Raw genomic sequence first — 16,955 nt, forward strand, 5'->3', positions numbered from 1 at the left:
AGAAAATATTCCAAGCATAAGGAAGTAGAAGATGCTAACATTTTAGGGCTTGGGCTAGGAAACTGGTGCAGCATTGATTCCACCATATTAGCAAAAGAGCCCACTCAGTTTCAAAGGGAATGGATATAGATCTCACCTCCTAATGGGAGTGTGATGGCCATCTTTAGTCCACACAGTATGTACTGGGGAAAACTATGTTTTTCTAGAATTTGGCAAAATATAAATTCATTTGGGATACTCAGTCTCTATCCCGATATCAGTTTAGTGATAAGAATTATGAAAATGACTTTCATTTTCATATTGTAATTTGTCTTAACCTTATGCCTATTTATTTATATCTTGCCAACTATGAAGGATTTAAAGTGATTTCCTAGATATTGTTTGTGGACATGCCACTACTTTGTGTAACTCGAAGAACGATGTTAAAATGAGGTTCTAGTATATTTTACTTATATATTTTTGTTTCTTTTTTTTTTTTTTGAGACGGAGTCTCGCTCTGTCACCCAGGCTGGAGTACAGTGGCGCAATCTCAGCTCACTGCAAGCTCCGCCTCCCGGGTTCCCGCCATTCTCCTGCCTCAGCTTCCCGAGAAGCTGGGACTATAGGCGCCCGCCACCTTGCCTGGCTAATTTTTTTTTGTGTGTGTGTGTTTTTAGTAGAGTCAGGGTTTCACCGTGTTTGCCAGGATGGTCTCGATCTCCTGACCTCGTGAGCCGCCTGCCTCAGCCTCCCAAAGTGCTGGGATTACAGGCGTGAGCCATTACTTATATATTTTTAAAAAGTTTTTTATTTAATATCCATTTTATTTTCAGATGAGAGAGTAACATTATAACTGAGATGAGCCAGTATATTCTTAATAGAGTGTTTATATGGCTTTAAGCTAACTGACTAAAAGACATTGTTTCTGAAGCACTTTTCTCCTGATTAATGCTATTTTTCTAATAATAAGCTCATTTTGGCTCCATGCTGAAGTTTATATTGACTCTGTCTACTTTGTGACAGTATATTTTATATTTTTGCATGAAAAAATAGTGTATTTTTGCTTGAAAGAAATAGCAGTGTTTTTGCAAATTTTTGTTTTCCAGCAATTAGCTTCCTAGGTAGTCAACCTTATTAGATAATGACAGTAATAATAACTAAGGTTTATGAAGTGTTTCATGGATTTGTTACTATATTACTTGATATTTATTTTTTTTTTTTTTTTTTTTTTTTTTTTTTTTTTTTTTTTTTTTTTTGAGACGGAGTCTCGCTCTGTGGCCCAGGCTGGAGTGCAGTGGCTGGATCTCAGCTCACTGCAAGCTCCGCCTCCTGGGTTTACGCCATTCTCCTGCCTCAGCCTCCCGAGTAGCTGGGACTACAGGTGCCCGCCACCTCGCCCGGCTAGTTTTTTGTATTTTTTTTAGTAGAGACGGGGTTTCACCGTGTTAGCCAGGATGGTCTCGATCTCCTGACCTCGTGATCCGCCCGTCTCGGCCTCCCAAAGTGCTGGGATTACAGGCTTGAGCCACCGCGCCCGGCCGATATTTATAACCCTGTATGATATTGATGACTTCACAAACTAGAAAATCTTCCTCTCCAGGAAAGTCTTTTTGCATTCTTCTCTTTCCCTTTATGTTCATATAATTTATTTCCCTGAGGCTTTTGTGTGTGTGTGTGTGCGCGCGCGCGCGTGCACGCGCGCACTGTTAATACACTTTCTTGTCTAGTTGAGAATGCTATTATCCTATGATTGGGGAAAATGTGTATATGTGTGTTTTTCTACTGTGCTTTTGCCAAAAAAGCATATAAGTCAGTTAACCAAGAGTAGAAAAAGAGAAAGCGAGATTACTTAAATTGTAAGGAGGTGCGAAACTAAAGGAAAAATAAGGGTAAGGGCATTACTGAGGCTTAGATAGAAAATGCTGTCATAAAACTCTATTTTCTATGAGTGGAATGTGAATTTGACTCTAAAAATGAGGACAGCAGCATATTAAATAGAGTAATGATGCTTTCTGTAGCAACTTTCATTAGTTCTTTCTTGAAACTATTAAGTGGCAGGTATGGCTTTAACAGTGAAATGACATGTTGTGTTTTATATTTTTGTAGCTGTTTGGTGAGAAATTGAAAACTTTAAAAAATGAATTAGTAAATTGATGTTACTAATTATTAGTATATAATTACTAATTATAATTGTTTTATTGAAAGATTCTTCCCCTTATCATTTTATATGAAGAGTTACAGGCTCTTTTTTAAGTAATACTTCTCTTCTATATAATTAATTGAATTAATCCCAAATATAGAACTTTGATAGAAAATATACTTTTAACATTTTATGTTCCATCTAATAAAAAAGGTTTTTAGATTTTATTTTGAGGTTAGCCAGCTTTGCATAACAATTATTCTTGCGTATTCTTTTTCCTTTTTTTTTTTTTTTTTTTTGAGACGGAGTCTTGCTCTGTGCCCTAGCTGGAGTGCGGTGGCGTGATCTTGGCTCACTGCAACCTCCGCCTCCTGGGTTTCAAGCAATTCTCTGCCTTAGCCTCCTGAGTTGCTGGGATTGCAGGTGCCTGCCACCATGCCCAGCTAACTTTTTTGTATTTTTGGCAGAGATGGGGTTTCACCATCTTGGTCAGGCTGGTCATGAACTACTGACCTTGTGATTCACCCGCCTTGGCCTCCCAAAGTGCTGGGATTACTGGCGTGAGCCACCGCACCCAGCCGCATATTCTTTTAGTCTTTAAAGTACTGTTTTGCTGCCTCACTGAGCTGCTATTGGCATGAAGCTCTCCTTTGATTCAGTGAGGCATGAAGCAAGATGTGAAACTACCATTGTTGTACATTGTGTGTAATCTGGAGTTAATATTGATTTTTGTGAGTTCTTTCTCCCACTTCCTGTTTTCCTCACCTGCAAGTCATTACTGCACATACTTTCCTCACTGTTTAGATCATATAACATGGTGGTTAAATAATTCTTAGTAATTTACTGTATTCATTAGTGCAATTAATTACAACAGATTGGTTTAGAATACCACTGCAGTTTGAATTTCTGGTTTTCATTTTTTAACTTATTTTTAAAGATTTTGTTATGTTTATTTTTCAGTCTTTATAAATTTTTTGTTGTAAATGTTAAAATACTTTAAATTTTTATGACTAATGAATTCATTAAATTTATTTTTATCCTCTTGAATCTTTATTAACTAAGTAAAATAATGTATTTCTTTTTCTGTATATGTTCATATGTGAGATTTTGCTTAAAAAACAATAGCATTTGTAAATATGTCTAGAAGCTTAATTCTTAGAATTAATTTCTGGACCTAATTTACACAAGTACTACTTATTAGAATTGTTTTCCTCCTGTTTTTGGTTCTGGTCTTTGTGCCAAAAGTCACTTTTTAACCTTTTAAAAAGTATTCACATTATATTATACTGTATGTGACAGGATTTTAATGTTATGGTCTTAATGTTTATGGCTTAGCATTTGCAGTAATGTTGGCTAAAAGGTCCATTTATTTAATCCTAACTGTAAATTCAATTTTAAAAAACAGTTTGGAAAAAGATTTTTAAACAGGTCCTGACTTATTAAATCTTTTTATATTCCTGTTTGAAAATTCGCTTCAGTTTATGTCTAAAATTTTGTATGGGCTAATATTGTTGTCAAACGCAGTAGGTGATTTTTATTAGAAATATTGTTTGCCAGATGGCTTGCTGAAAGTCAGTTAAAATAATCTTTTAAAAATGGTCATTATAAAGCTTTTAATGAGTACTACAGGCAGTTCTTATTAAAATTTCTTTAAATATTAAACAGTGTGCCTTCAGGCAATTAATATAGGTGAGGGAACCTTTTAAGGTAAAATGTAATGCAAAGAATGAAATAACTTGAAAGGCTAAATCTGCATGTTAGGTATTCCCCAGAGCATGCATGTTTCACATAGTTTATTTTACTCCATTAATATTTTTTGTTGTTGGAACTCCTACTTAATTCTAGTTTAACACTTAGCAATGCTTCCAAGCTTCAAAATTTGAGTGCTAAAATAGAATAGAGTAGGTTGGAACTAAATTCTTTGCTTCAGTATCAAAACTGTTTTAGATCCTTAGAATGTTTGTTTTTATTAGATTTCAGCTGTTTACCAAGACACTTTAACATTCAGTTCCTTTTATGTGAATGTGAAACCAGGATTAAAACAAGCCAAAGTCTTGACTAGCAACTTTTTTTTTTGAAGTTAATACATTGCTTTTATATAAGAATTTTTGCTTTTTAAAGGAAATACCAGTTAAGGAAGAGCACTTGAATTGATTTAGAGTATAAATTGAAAAGCAATACTTTTAACTTTTTAGCTAAGGAAATTTATTTTTCTTTTGTTAGTTTCTACATGTGAAAAGATAGAGTAGCTTTTAAAATATTTTTTTGGCCACAGCCCATTAAAAATGTTCTTTAATTTTATATTTTATTATAAAATTCTTAATATGAATCTAGAATAGCTGCAAGGAATCTTAGCAATACAGTTACTCATGCATTACTAATACTTTGTGTAGAATATAAAAGGTATTCTAGTATATTCTCCTCATACTATATTTCATCACTTTTCCTTCATTATTGTTAAAGCCAGGTCTTAATGATTTTGCCCCTTAATAAGGTTATATCTTATAAATAAATAAAATTTATGTTCTTCCATTTACTATTAAAAGTTTTAATCTTTGTAACACTGCTCTTGCAAAACACTTCTATTATAAAATCTTGGTGTGCAACTTTATTCTAGGACAATTCTATTGAATTAAGTTGCTTGAGTTATTTCTATACTGTAACCTTAAACCAATTCCTTTAAGTATATTAATTAACCACATTTGTGCCTAAAAAATTGTTAAGCTGCTAGATTTGGAAAGAAAATTAAAATCTGTATGTTTACTTTATGCTGTGAAATGTTAATAATAGAGTTTCTTCAGGATTAAATTCTGTGTAGTCACTATTTTAACATCTATAGCCTCTTTGAACAATATGCTTTAGCACATAATCCTGGTATAGGAGATAAAAATGTGTTTGTACCTTCATCTTTGTTTATAGATACAGAAAATTCTCAGTCTCTTTCTGTGTGTGTGTGTTTGTATGTGTGTGTAGGAGAGAGAGAGAGAGAGATCTTTTCCTCCTGGTACCTCCTTCTGCATATGTTTTTGGGTTCTTATTTAACTGAAAACTCAGAAAGGAAAATGTCTGGATATCATTTAGTTTAGACCTTAGTTCCACAGCCCTTTAAAGATGTAAGAGGACTTCTTGTTAAACAGAATAAATAACAGTCTACGTATAAAAATTAGTAATTTGCTCATGGTATTAAAATGTGTCAGTGTGCTTAGAATTAATATAAGATATTAAAATGTTTCACTGTCAGTTTGTTACTTAAGTTAAAAAACATAGACTTAAATTTTAAAATTAAATTAGAAAAGGAGAAAATAAATACGCTTTTGGTTGTACTTACAATAGTTTCATTGTGCAAAATAGAACAAGGATCATTTCCAAACGGTCTCAGGTGAAATCTAATGGGAAACAATTTCAAACTGGTCTAAATTTACCGGTAAAAAGAATGTGTCTTAGATAAACATCTGATCTAAGTTATAGTACTTTGTACTATGCTTTCTGTGATTAGCTTATTTTTTTCGTTTTAATAAATGTGGTTGGTTTGCTAGTTGAAATAGGAACTTTTAATGTGGATTTTATAAAAATACTTATTTGCAGGTTATTTTGATTTATGAGTCTACAACAGCCTTTTCTTATTATGGAAAGTTAGTATTTTTTGTAAAGTGTCCTCGGTAATGTGAATATTTAGTTTGACATGAAATGCTTATGGAAAGGACATAATTTAAAATAAAAGTTTTGTTTTTAGTTTTCCCTTTTTACATTTCTTATTGAACTTGAACTATTCTTACAGGAGAGTTCTGATCTCCCTGTTGCTCTGCTTTTGGCTCAGCATAAAGATAGATCTACCCAATTAGAAATGCAACTTGAGAAACCCAAACCTGTAAAACCAGTGACGTTTTCCACAGGCATCAAAATGGTAAGCCTTATTTTAATTGCTTGTTTGAAAGATATTTTTTCAAGGATTATGCTTTATAATTTTACACCATTTCTATAGTAAACCGAAATGTTCAGATGTTTAAGAACAGTGTCTGATCTAGTTTTAGATGTCTGGAAATATGGATGGGTGCAGTATGAGGAAAGTGAAACAAATAATTTTCAAAGTATACAACACAATATTTTTGTATGTGAATTGGGTTTGTATGACTTTCTTACTCTACTTGCATTTTTAAGCCTGTAGCGTAGAAAAACATTTATAAATATTGTTTGGAGAGTAGTTACCATCTGCAGATATGAAATGGGAAAGTAAATGTATCAATTAATGTTTTCTTCTAAACAGTTTTCTTCACATATATATTTAAAAAAAATCTGAAAGCCATTTTTTAGTTTCTAGACTGATGAATAGATTAATTTGGGTTTAAAAAACTTTATTTTATATTGTATTGTTATATTTTGTTTATTTTAGCATTCAAGGGAAAGATTTTATAAGCCAATGATGTTTTTGTATACTTTGACAGATTTTTTTTTGTTTGTTTAGAAAATATATACTTTGGCATATTAATTTTAACATGTGTTTAACATTTAGATGTTTGAGATGTGGCCACTCTAAAGATGTAACATTCAAATTCATAATTATCTTTTAAAATAGTCTCACTAGAGTAGTATAAAATATGTGGTTAGAAAAGATAAATGCTTGAGGTGATAGATATCTCAATTACTCTATTTTTATTATTGCATATATGTACACAGGTATTAAAATAAAAGTATCACAAAATATGTACAGCTACTCTATATGAATTAAAAACTGGTTTTAAAAAAGTTGTGGCAGCACTACAAAGTCATGGTTATGGATTTGGACTTTGAATCCAAACAGACCTGGGTTCAACTCTCAACAACCCATTTAGCCAGCTGCTTGACATGAGCAAATTACTTTGCCTTTCTAATAAGCCTTTTTTTCCCATCTATAAAATGGTGATGATAATACCGATCTCATAAACTTGTTGGGAAAGAATGTGAACAAAGTGCACAGTGTAGTACTTGGCTTATAGTAAGCTCTCAATAATTGAGGCTAGTTTTTATTCATAATAATGAGTTGATAACACAGATGGCTATACTAATTTATTCCTTAAATTTTTACATATTTTTTATATACATAAAACTCATTTTTATACATAGTTTTAAAATTCAAGATGATGGAGGTTGCAGAATTTTTGTTTGGCTTTTATCATTGTATGCCTGCATTTCAAAGTCAGTGTTAATGACATGCAATATTGAAGTGGTGGGAGTTTACTGGTTTTACCAGTAAACTCATTTATTTTCAGGAATGAAGTCTTGTATTCAGATGACACGATGTAGCTACAAACTTCAGGAATGTATCCCCTATTGTAAATTGAGCATGATGAGTATGCAAGAAGGAATGCCTCAAAACGTTATCAAAGTATATTTTAAATTAGAGATAATACTCTAATTTTAAGAGGCAAAGGACTGTTTCTTTCTGTTGACCCCAATGGATAAAGTCATATTTACTCTAATTTCATTGTTGCTTCCACTTTAGCAAAAGTGTAGCAGCTGCTCCTGTTTTCTAGTTCTCTTTCTTTTATAGTATATGTAATATTAAAATAAGATCTGGCTTACAGTCTAAGTAGAAGATACAGGAACTCATCTTAAGTCTTTTGCAACTTTTTTTTTTTTTTTCCAGTTGCTGACTATAGAATTTGAAAATCTAGATACTTTTGTACTAAGCTGGCTCTACTTTTAAAATTTATCTTGAATTTACCCACTTCTCTCCCCCTCTATCATCCTGGGATAGTTGCCATCATTTCTGTACTGTACTATTGCAGTAACATTCCACCTGGTCTCTCTATTCATCTGTGTACCCCATAATCTAGTCTATAAGCCTTTGGGTGGTTTCCTAATAAATGAATGATGGTAAATAAACAATATTAAAAAAATCAGCTCATCACCTCCTTGCTTACTATCTTCCTATGTCTTCCCAGTACACTTAGAATAAAATTCAGAATGCTATCTACTTTCTCACCTGAGAAAGGGACATTTGTACTAAGAAGTCAATGGTAAAACGGAGTTAGCCATGCAAAAATACAGGTAGAGAAAAGAGGAGTAAAGAAGGCCTAAGGTAAGAAACAACATTTTCTAGAAACAGACAAAAGATACTGTTAAGAGAATACTTTCCCTACTCTGCCTTGCTCCTTATGCTCAATTCACACTGACCTTTTGACTATTCTATCTGAAGTATCTTTCTCCTGCCCCCGTCCACATTGTGTTATGCTTTTTAAAATTTTAATATAGAGACAGGGTCTCATTATGTTGCCCAGGCTGGTCTCAAACTCCTGAGCTCAAGTGATCCTCCTGCCTTGGCCTCCAAAAGTGTTAAGATTACAGGCGTGAGCTACCATGCCTGGCCTATGTTATGGTTTTTAACCCTTTATAACATATATCACTATCAGAAAGTGTCTTATGGGTACACTGTTTAATGTTTATCTTTACTGCTAGAATATAAATTCTGTGTACCTAGAACGAGGTTTGTCTCTAGTACCTATTTAATGAATGTTCACTGTGGACCTTCATTAAATATTTTTGAATGAATGACTGTATCTTACATATTAGGCTCACATTTAATAGAATGAAGATCCTGAAGTATTTTCAAGTTTCTGTGACTTTATGGTGTTTACTCTGTTTGGAATATACTTAACTGCTTATGAAAACTTTACTTATAATTTATGGCATCAATCAAGTGTGATTTTCATGAACTGTCTTTTGTGTGGAATTTAATTACATATTCTGATGCTTCCCCTAACATTTTATATGTACTTTTATTATATATTGTAGCTCCTGCCTTTTATTGCAATTGGCTGTTTTCCATGCCGGTCTCATTTTAGATGAGCTTCCTTAAGGACATAATGTGTTATGTGACCTAACTTTATGTGTTCTTGTGGGGACTAAATATTGTACTGTGTAATTATTCAAAAAACTTTTTTGAATAAATTATTCCCATTTTTCTTAACTTCAGAGCATTTTGCTTTGCCATTGGGAGATTCACATTTGGGTAAAGAAGAATTTGATGCACTGTACAGCCAAAGTGAAAAAAAAAAATTTTTATAGATATATCTAAATTTCCATCCCTCTATCACATTTTTACATTCCATTACCAATGAGAATTACAGATTATGTATTCCTCCTCTTCTGTGTTCTTATCTTTTAATTTTTACCTGTGGTACATTTTGAAATTTATATAACCTGGGTAGACCTCTTAGGTAGTCAAGTGCTTTTCTTTGGCCTAAAGAGAGGCAGCATCAGATCTACATCCTTTTTTCAACTAGAGAGAGTAGTTGCTGGTAGTCTTTCTGTGTTTCATAATGTTCTATTTATTTAAAAACGAAATGAATTGGAATGGCCAGATGTAAAAGTTTTTGGAGAGCACTGATTCATAAATCTGCTAACCTGAACATGATATGAACAAAATACTCTGCAATTTATTTCCTTGAGGAGATTAGGAAATATATCCATTGTGGCAAAGTTGCTTCAGCAGCATACTTTTAAAATTATTTATTTATTTTAAATTTATTTTTAGAGACAGGATCTTGTTCTGTCACTTCAAGCTGGAGTGCAGTGGTGAGATCCTAGCTCACTCTAGCCTACTTCTGGGCTCAAGCCATCCTCCTATTGCAGCCTTCCAAGTAACCGGGTTTATAGGCTCACACCACCACTCTGGGCTAATTTTTAAGAAAATTTTTCTTTTTTTTTTTTTGTAGATGAGGCAGGGTCTAGTTATGTTGGCCAGGTTGGTCTTGAACTCCTGGTCTCAAGCAATCTTGTAACGCCTCAGCTTTCCAAAGTGCTAGGATTACAGGTGTGAGCCAGTGTGCTCAGGCAGGGGCATACTTTATTTTTTATTTTTTTTTGAGATGGAGTCTTGCTCCAACCAGGCTGGAGTGCAGTGACACAATCTGGACTCGCTGCAATCTCTGCCCCCTGGGCTCAAGCGATTCTCCCACCTCATCCTCCCTAGTAGCTGGGACTACAGGTGGGTGCCACCACACCTAGCTATTTTTTTTTTGGTAGCAGTGGGGTTTCATCATGTTGCCCAGGCTGGTCTTGAACTCCTGAGCTCAAGCCACCTGCCTGCCTTGGCCTCCCAAAGTGCTGGGATTACACTGTGTCCGGCTGAGGAGCACACTTTTAATGATGAAAGAAGTTTCAATCTCAGCTCATCTTGGAGCAAATTTAATAAACCTCCCTCTACTCTGCCTTTTAAAGTACTGGATGAACAGGTGGGTCTTACACCCTGGTTTTAAGGTCAGCAACCTTGAAGACTGACAAAGGGATCAAATTCTAAAACTGAAAACTCACTACTTCGAGTACTCTCCCTTTAGCTATCCCTGAATTCTGTGAGAGCTTGTTAGCAGCAGTGCTCTCTGTTTATCTGATTACTTTTGAGTGGGGATTGAGGAGGGGTAATGTGTTGCACAGATTTTCTTTTTGCCTGAAGAGGTATCTTACCCTGAGTTTGTTTTTAATAATGTTTAATGTTCTGCAGCAAGGCATATAGATTTGGAGAGGAAAAAAAGTTTTATCTTTACATTGCTTTATGTTCTTCTGAACATCTTTCTTTGAGTGGTATTTAAGACTTCTATTACCTTTAATTTTCTATAATTCCAGCTACTTGGGAGGCTGAGGCAGGAGAATCGCTTGAACCAGGGCGGCAGAGGTTGCAGTGAGCTGACATTGTGCCACTACACTCCAGCCTGGGCAACAAAGTGAGACTCCGTCTCAAAAAAAACAAAAACAAAAGGCTGGGGGCGGTGGCTCATGCCTGTAATCCCAGCACTTTGGGAGGATGAGGCGGGTGGATCACGAGGTCAGGAGTTGAAGACCAGCGTGGCCAAGATGGTGAAACCCCGTCTGTACTAAAAATACAAAAACTAGCTGGGCACGGTAGCAGGAACCTATAATTCCAGCTACTTGGGAGGCTGAGGCAGAAGAATCACTTGAACCAGGGTGGCAGAGGTTACAGTAAGCTGAGATCAAGCCATTGCACTCCAGCCTGGGTGACAGAGTGAGACTCCGTCTCAAAACAAAACAAAACAAAAAGAAATCACCATTATTTTGAGATTGTGATAAATATAAAAATGCCAAGCTTTGATTTGTAAATATATGAATATTTTTCTTTCCTTTTATGTGTCCATTTTTCTCCCCAACTGCCCATCCAGCTACTTTTTTTGAATTTTAAAATTGCCTACCTTGTTTGTCGTATGTGTGCTAGCTATTAGGTTATAAACATCTTGAGGGCAGAGGCTTCATATTTGAACATCGTTTTATATGATCATGGCTATGTAGGTACTTAAATAATATCAGATATTCATGATCGGTTTCAAACGTTCAAATGTCAGAAGTATTAACATATCTTAAAATAATGTAAAGAAAAATACTGCTTAATAAGGAACTACCAAAGTGTAAAGTATAGAAGAAAGAAAATGGGCATAACGGGATTAAATCCCAGCTTCACTGTTATTAGATATGTTTCCATGGGTAAGATATTACTTTACTCTTCTGACTTTGTTTTCTCATTTGGGAAGTTGAGAAATGCTAATAACTTCATATGATTGTTCAGAATATTGAAATCTATACATGAAATGCTAAAACTGGTGCCCAATGTATGCTAGCCATGTGGTAAATAGTAATAATTGGCAACCATAACGTTACCATTAATGTTTGTTATATTTTGTAGTTAGATATATAAATGAATTATTTTATAATGCCCTTGAACCAAATGCTGAATATTGTTATAAGTATTCTGTCACATACTTAAGTTATATTACTCTCAATGTGTGTTAAAGTATTGGATCACTTACCCCCACCCCATTGGATCATTTCCAGATGGATAATAGAAAAGTAAAACAATAAAAACATCCTTAAGAGAGTGGGAAAAAAACTAGCCACAAAGTGACAAAAGTTATTTACAACATATGTAACTGATAAAAGGCTTAGATCCAGAAGGTATAAATAACTCATATATATGATCTAGAGTCTTGAACAGGCATTTCTAAAAATAGGATAACCAATCCTCAGCCTCATTAGTGACTGGTGAAAGAATATGCAGATTAAAATCACAACACGGCACTAAATACCCACTAGAATGGCTAAACTGGAAATAAAAATCACAGTTGGTTCAAGGGAAAGGTAAAATTTAGAATAGCATAGTATTTACGTGAATTTATTAGTGTCAATTGTTTATTGAATGTGGAGACTGACACAGAATACAGATGAAAGTCTAAATGTTTATGAAGTTAAGTATTTTTATTCTTTTTAGAAAATCCAATCCTGAAATGAAGGATGAAAAGGAACATTAAGCATCTATATCCCAGGGATTGATTTTGTTGAATGCCTGCTATAAGCCAGCATGGTCTGGCTGCTGGATAAGCAGGAATACAAACATTACTGAAGAATTTGTGACCTATGATAGTTCTTTTTTATAATAGGTATTAATTTCTGTTTTTATGTCTTCATAAAATAGATGGTATTCATGTTTTTACAAATGTGAAAACTGAGTCTTTGAGAGGTTAGATCACATTTAAAAGATGACACTGAAACTATTTTTCTTTCTATTACATCTCATATTTAATTAATGAAAATATTAATAAACTTATACATTCTGATTCAGGTATCCTGTGAGAGCTAAGATTTGAGCTCTTGTTTCTAATAGTGGGCTGATTGTATGGACTAGGTAATTTAAGGGACAGGAGTCAGCATAATAACTTTCTTTTCCTGATCTATTCTACTTAAAAAAAGTCAAACGTAAAATGAAGTCGGATGTGCTCAACTTGGAGAGGAACCAAGGAAAGATGTATAAATATGATTAAGGTTTCTGGAAATAGATCTTTTGAGATGTGACAGAAAAGACTGAATTTATTTGTTTAATAACCTTGAGAAAGTTGAAGGGTTCAAAATGGGCATAAAATAATGACTAAGAAATGAGGATTTAATTATTACATATTCACATAGGTGGAGTTCAGTCAGTCAGTGAACATATTTTGATTAGGAATATTATGAAGGTTGTGCCGGATTTATTATTTGAAGTATATTTTATAGGAATTAAACTCTCAGGGGGTGGAGGAGCGTCAGGCATAGGGTCTTAGAGAAATTATGTAATTTGTGACTTCAGTATTTAAGAAAGTTCTACTTATCACTATTTTATGCATGAATAAGAGAAATTTCTTCTTTTTTTTTTTTTTGAGACGGAGTCTCACTCTGTCACCCAGGCTGGAGTGCAGTGGCGCGATCTTGGCTCACTGCAACCTCTGCCTCCTGGGTTCAAATGATTCTTCTGCCTCAGCCTCCTGGTTAGCTGGAACTACAGGTGCGTGCCACCATGCCTGGCTAATCTTTTTGTATTTTCAGTAGAGATGGAGTTTCACCATACTGGCCAGCCTGGTCTCGAATTCCTGACCTTGTGATCTGCCTGCCTTGGCCTCCCAAAGTGCTGGGATTATAGGCATGAGCCACAGCACCCGGCCAGAAACTTCATTTTATATATAATTGTGCCCTCTGTGTGGTGATAGCTTTTGAACTCTTAAAGTAAGAGCTACAACTTTGTTTCTTGGTCAGGTGTTAGTTATTTTGATCTATTTGTTTCAAATCCTGTGGATATAATTATGCAGCCTTCTGTTTCTTTATCATTTTACAAATAATTCTAATTATTTTTATGTAGCTTATGGTTATGGTTACTATTCTTCATTACATCATTCTTAGTTGAACCAGTGAACAGACCTCAAAGTTTCCCCCCCTCCCCGATTCATTACTAGATAATTTGTGTCAGTAAATATCCATGCGAGTAAATCTTAGTCTTTTGGAAACAAGTGAAGGCACATAAATTAGGAATGAGATTCTATGGCTCTGGTGCTTGTTCATTCTATTTTGTTTGTATGCAAACTGGAAATAAACTGAGTCACAAAGATAACCTATGGATGTCAAAAGATAATGTAAGAATTGTTTTTAAGTACTTTTGATAGCCTGTGGTTGGTTTGGGGAGTACTATGGAGAAACATACCATGCATTAACAAAGGGGAAAACTTTTTAAGTATTTTAACCCTGATGTTAAAAAACCCTGATGTTAAAAAACCCTGAGTTTAAAAAAATATTATCTATGGGTGAGCCAGAAGGGAGCAGAGTACTCATTTGTGATATAAATCGCCTTTTCTGAGTGCAACAAATAGGATTTAGCTGTTCGCTTTCAAGGATTGCATATTCCTCTGAACTCATTGGAAGATCTAATCTTGATAAAATATGAGTTATAGAAAATTAATACCCATTTGTATCTGAAAAAGAAAATAAAAATTACATTGAGCAGTCAGTTATGTCCTATAAAACCATAAGTTTGTGCCAAACAGCTTAGATACTTTACCATTTTGCCAAAAAACAGAAAACCAAACTTGACCAAGTGTTATTAATTTGTTCTATTTTTAATATATAATTTGCACTTATGTGGTAGATCAAAGTGTAACAACTAAAGAAGTCATGTGCCCTTTCTCAAGTCTTGTGATATACACATAGTATTAATTTGAATCTATAAATGTATTTTGAAATGTAAATCAAATTAATAATCTTATCAGATCTTTTGGCATATAATTAACTAGGTGAGTATCAGGTGATTATTTTCTCTTAGCTTTTAAATGTCTCCAGTTATGTTATTTCACTAAAGTTATAGTATATTCTAATTTTCACATGGATATCCCTGAAGAGTTACATGTAAGTAAATAGAAATTTGGTTAATTCCATTCTATTTTAAAGAAAATGGAGGTTCTTAAGACTTAAGATAATCCTTGGTGAGTACTTTAATGTGACCTAAATAAAATTTTTATGAAATGAATAGCTTCATGATTAAAATTGTAAATTTGAATTTTGTTATTTCAGAATTGTTTAAAACAGGTCGTCCTTATAATATTATTAGAGGTTTGAATTGTGGCTTCTCTACTATGTATACTAATTGTTGGGCCTTGGGCAAATCACTTTACCTCTTTAAGCCTTAATTACTCAACTCTTGAAAAAGAGATTATGCCTACATTATAGAGTTCCTGAGTATTTTGTGAAGTAATTTTATAAAACTCTCAGGATGCCTGGCTCATTGTAAAGATACTAAGTATAAATAGGTATAGATACAAATAAAAACTATTATAGACCAGTAAATTATGATTGAAGGTGGGGTTTGTGACTTAATAATTGTTAATTTTGTACTGTGTATTTTTTACTAGTTATTTTATCTATAGACTCCTATATAGTAGGGAAAAAACAACAAATTTTCCCCTGTTACACATACTCAGCACAGAACACTTGATCTCCAAAATGTGTGGTTTTTTTTATGGTTGTTATTTCGTTTCTTTTCTTTTCTTTTCTGTACCACACCAAGCAGTTCTGCAGCAGACACCAACAGGATTTCCTACAGTTTAACCCAATTCTGACACTAACTGGAATTAGTGCAAACCCCACCGGGTAAGATCCCAGTACCACACGACTGCTCCCAACTTCAGACATCAGTCGAAAGCTCCAGGTGGTAACCTGTGCTGTTGACTAAATGGCTATAAAAAGTTTCCCATGATCCCTTCCTGTGGTTCAGTTATTTGCTAGAGTGGCTCACGGAACTCTGGGAAACACTTATGTCTATTGGTTTATTATAAAGAATGTTACAAAGGATACAGATGGACAGCTACATGGAAAAGATGCATAGGGCAAGGTATGTGGGAAGGTACGTGCATCTTCCATGCCCTTTCAGGGTGGGCTACCATCTTAGCACCTCCATGTGTTCAGCAACCTGGAGGTTCAATGAATCCTGTCCTTTTGGGTTTTTATGGAGGCTTCTTTCCTATAGCCAGGATTGATAAATCACTGGCCACTGGTGATCAACTCAACCTCCTGCCCCTCGCCTCTTCCCAGAGGTAATTGCAAAGTTGGTTCCCTTTGCAATATGCCCCCATCCTGAGGCTATCCAGGACCGCCCCCCAGCCATCTCATTAGCATACAAAAAGACACCATTTTGGAGACTACAAAGGTTTTAGGAGATGAGTACCAGGAAATGGGATGAACACCATTTGTATTTCTTATCATAAATCACAATATTACAAGTTCCAAATGCCTTTATAACTCTTTCTTATATATTTCCATATTTCTAGGTAACAATTCAGTTGTTCTATAGATATATAAGTGAAAAAACTGAAATATTTAGTGTCAATAGTTGGGAAAATTCACAAATAATGAATTATATGCTATGAATTTTATGTAATATTATTTCCTTTACTATGGTAAAGGAAAAATTGGTAATGGTCAAACTATTGGCTTCAGAATTTATGACAGTGGTTGAATTTATTCCAGAAAATTTGTCTCGTGATCCGTCTAGACTTGAGCATGGGCAGAAATAATGAGTTTGGATTTTCAGTTATATCAGTTACTTTTTAATGAGGACAAGGTAAAATCAGTATTCTATGAATGGTGGGAAGCTTTGACTCTTTTAGTCCCTCTGAGGATAACATTACAGAGGCTTGCAAATGCAGAAATATTCTTAGCCTAGGATGTAGAAATAATGTTTTTCTGCTTAATTTATGAAACACATGTTTTCCTACAAAGTATTCTACATACTGTATAATGCATTGCTTAATGTAATGAGGCAGATTTTCAGCTTTATAGATAATTATATTGGGTGCTAATCTGTTTATCAGTAGGGTTTTATCAAGTTCCTATAACATTTGCAAAGCAGTGATTGCTGTTGGTGTTGCGGATATAGTAATTTTACAAGAATTAGAATTAGGAAAAAAGAGGGAAGATGTGTTTCAATCAGTCTCTGAACATTAACTCACTTAATCTTGAAAACTATCCTGTAGGGTTGATAGTGGTATTCTCATTTATG

At 34.2% G+C, this 16,955-nt stretch overlaps 1 protein-coding gene across 3 annotated transcripts in view; it reads left to right on the forward strand.

Moving 5' to 3' along the window:
- MNAT1 (MNAT1, CDK activating kinase assembly factor) overlaps positions 1-16,955 on the forward strand; it is a 240,507-nt gene that overhangs the window by 82,507 nt on the left and 141,045 nt on the right. For 2 of the 3 annotated variants that reach the window (XM_025392771.1, XM_025392772.1), the window contains exon 6: positions 5,898-6,023. The exons of the other annotated variant lie outside the window; for it this stretch is intronic. In XM_025392771.1, the coding sequence (XP_025248556.1) occupies positions 5,898-6,023 (126 nt within the window). The remainder of the gene's footprint in view (positions 1-5,897; positions 6,024-16,955) is intronic. 3 annotated transcript variants of the gene reach the window in all.

This window comes from Theropithecus gelada, chromosome 7b (genome assembly GCF_003255815.1).
Source record: "Theropithecus gelada isolate Dixy chromosome 7b, Tgel_1.0, whole genome shotgun sequence".
In the NCBI taxonomy this organism is placed as follows: domain Eukaryota; kingdom Metazoa; phylum Chordata; class Mammalia; order Primates; family Cercopithecidae; genus Theropithecus; species Theropithecus gelada.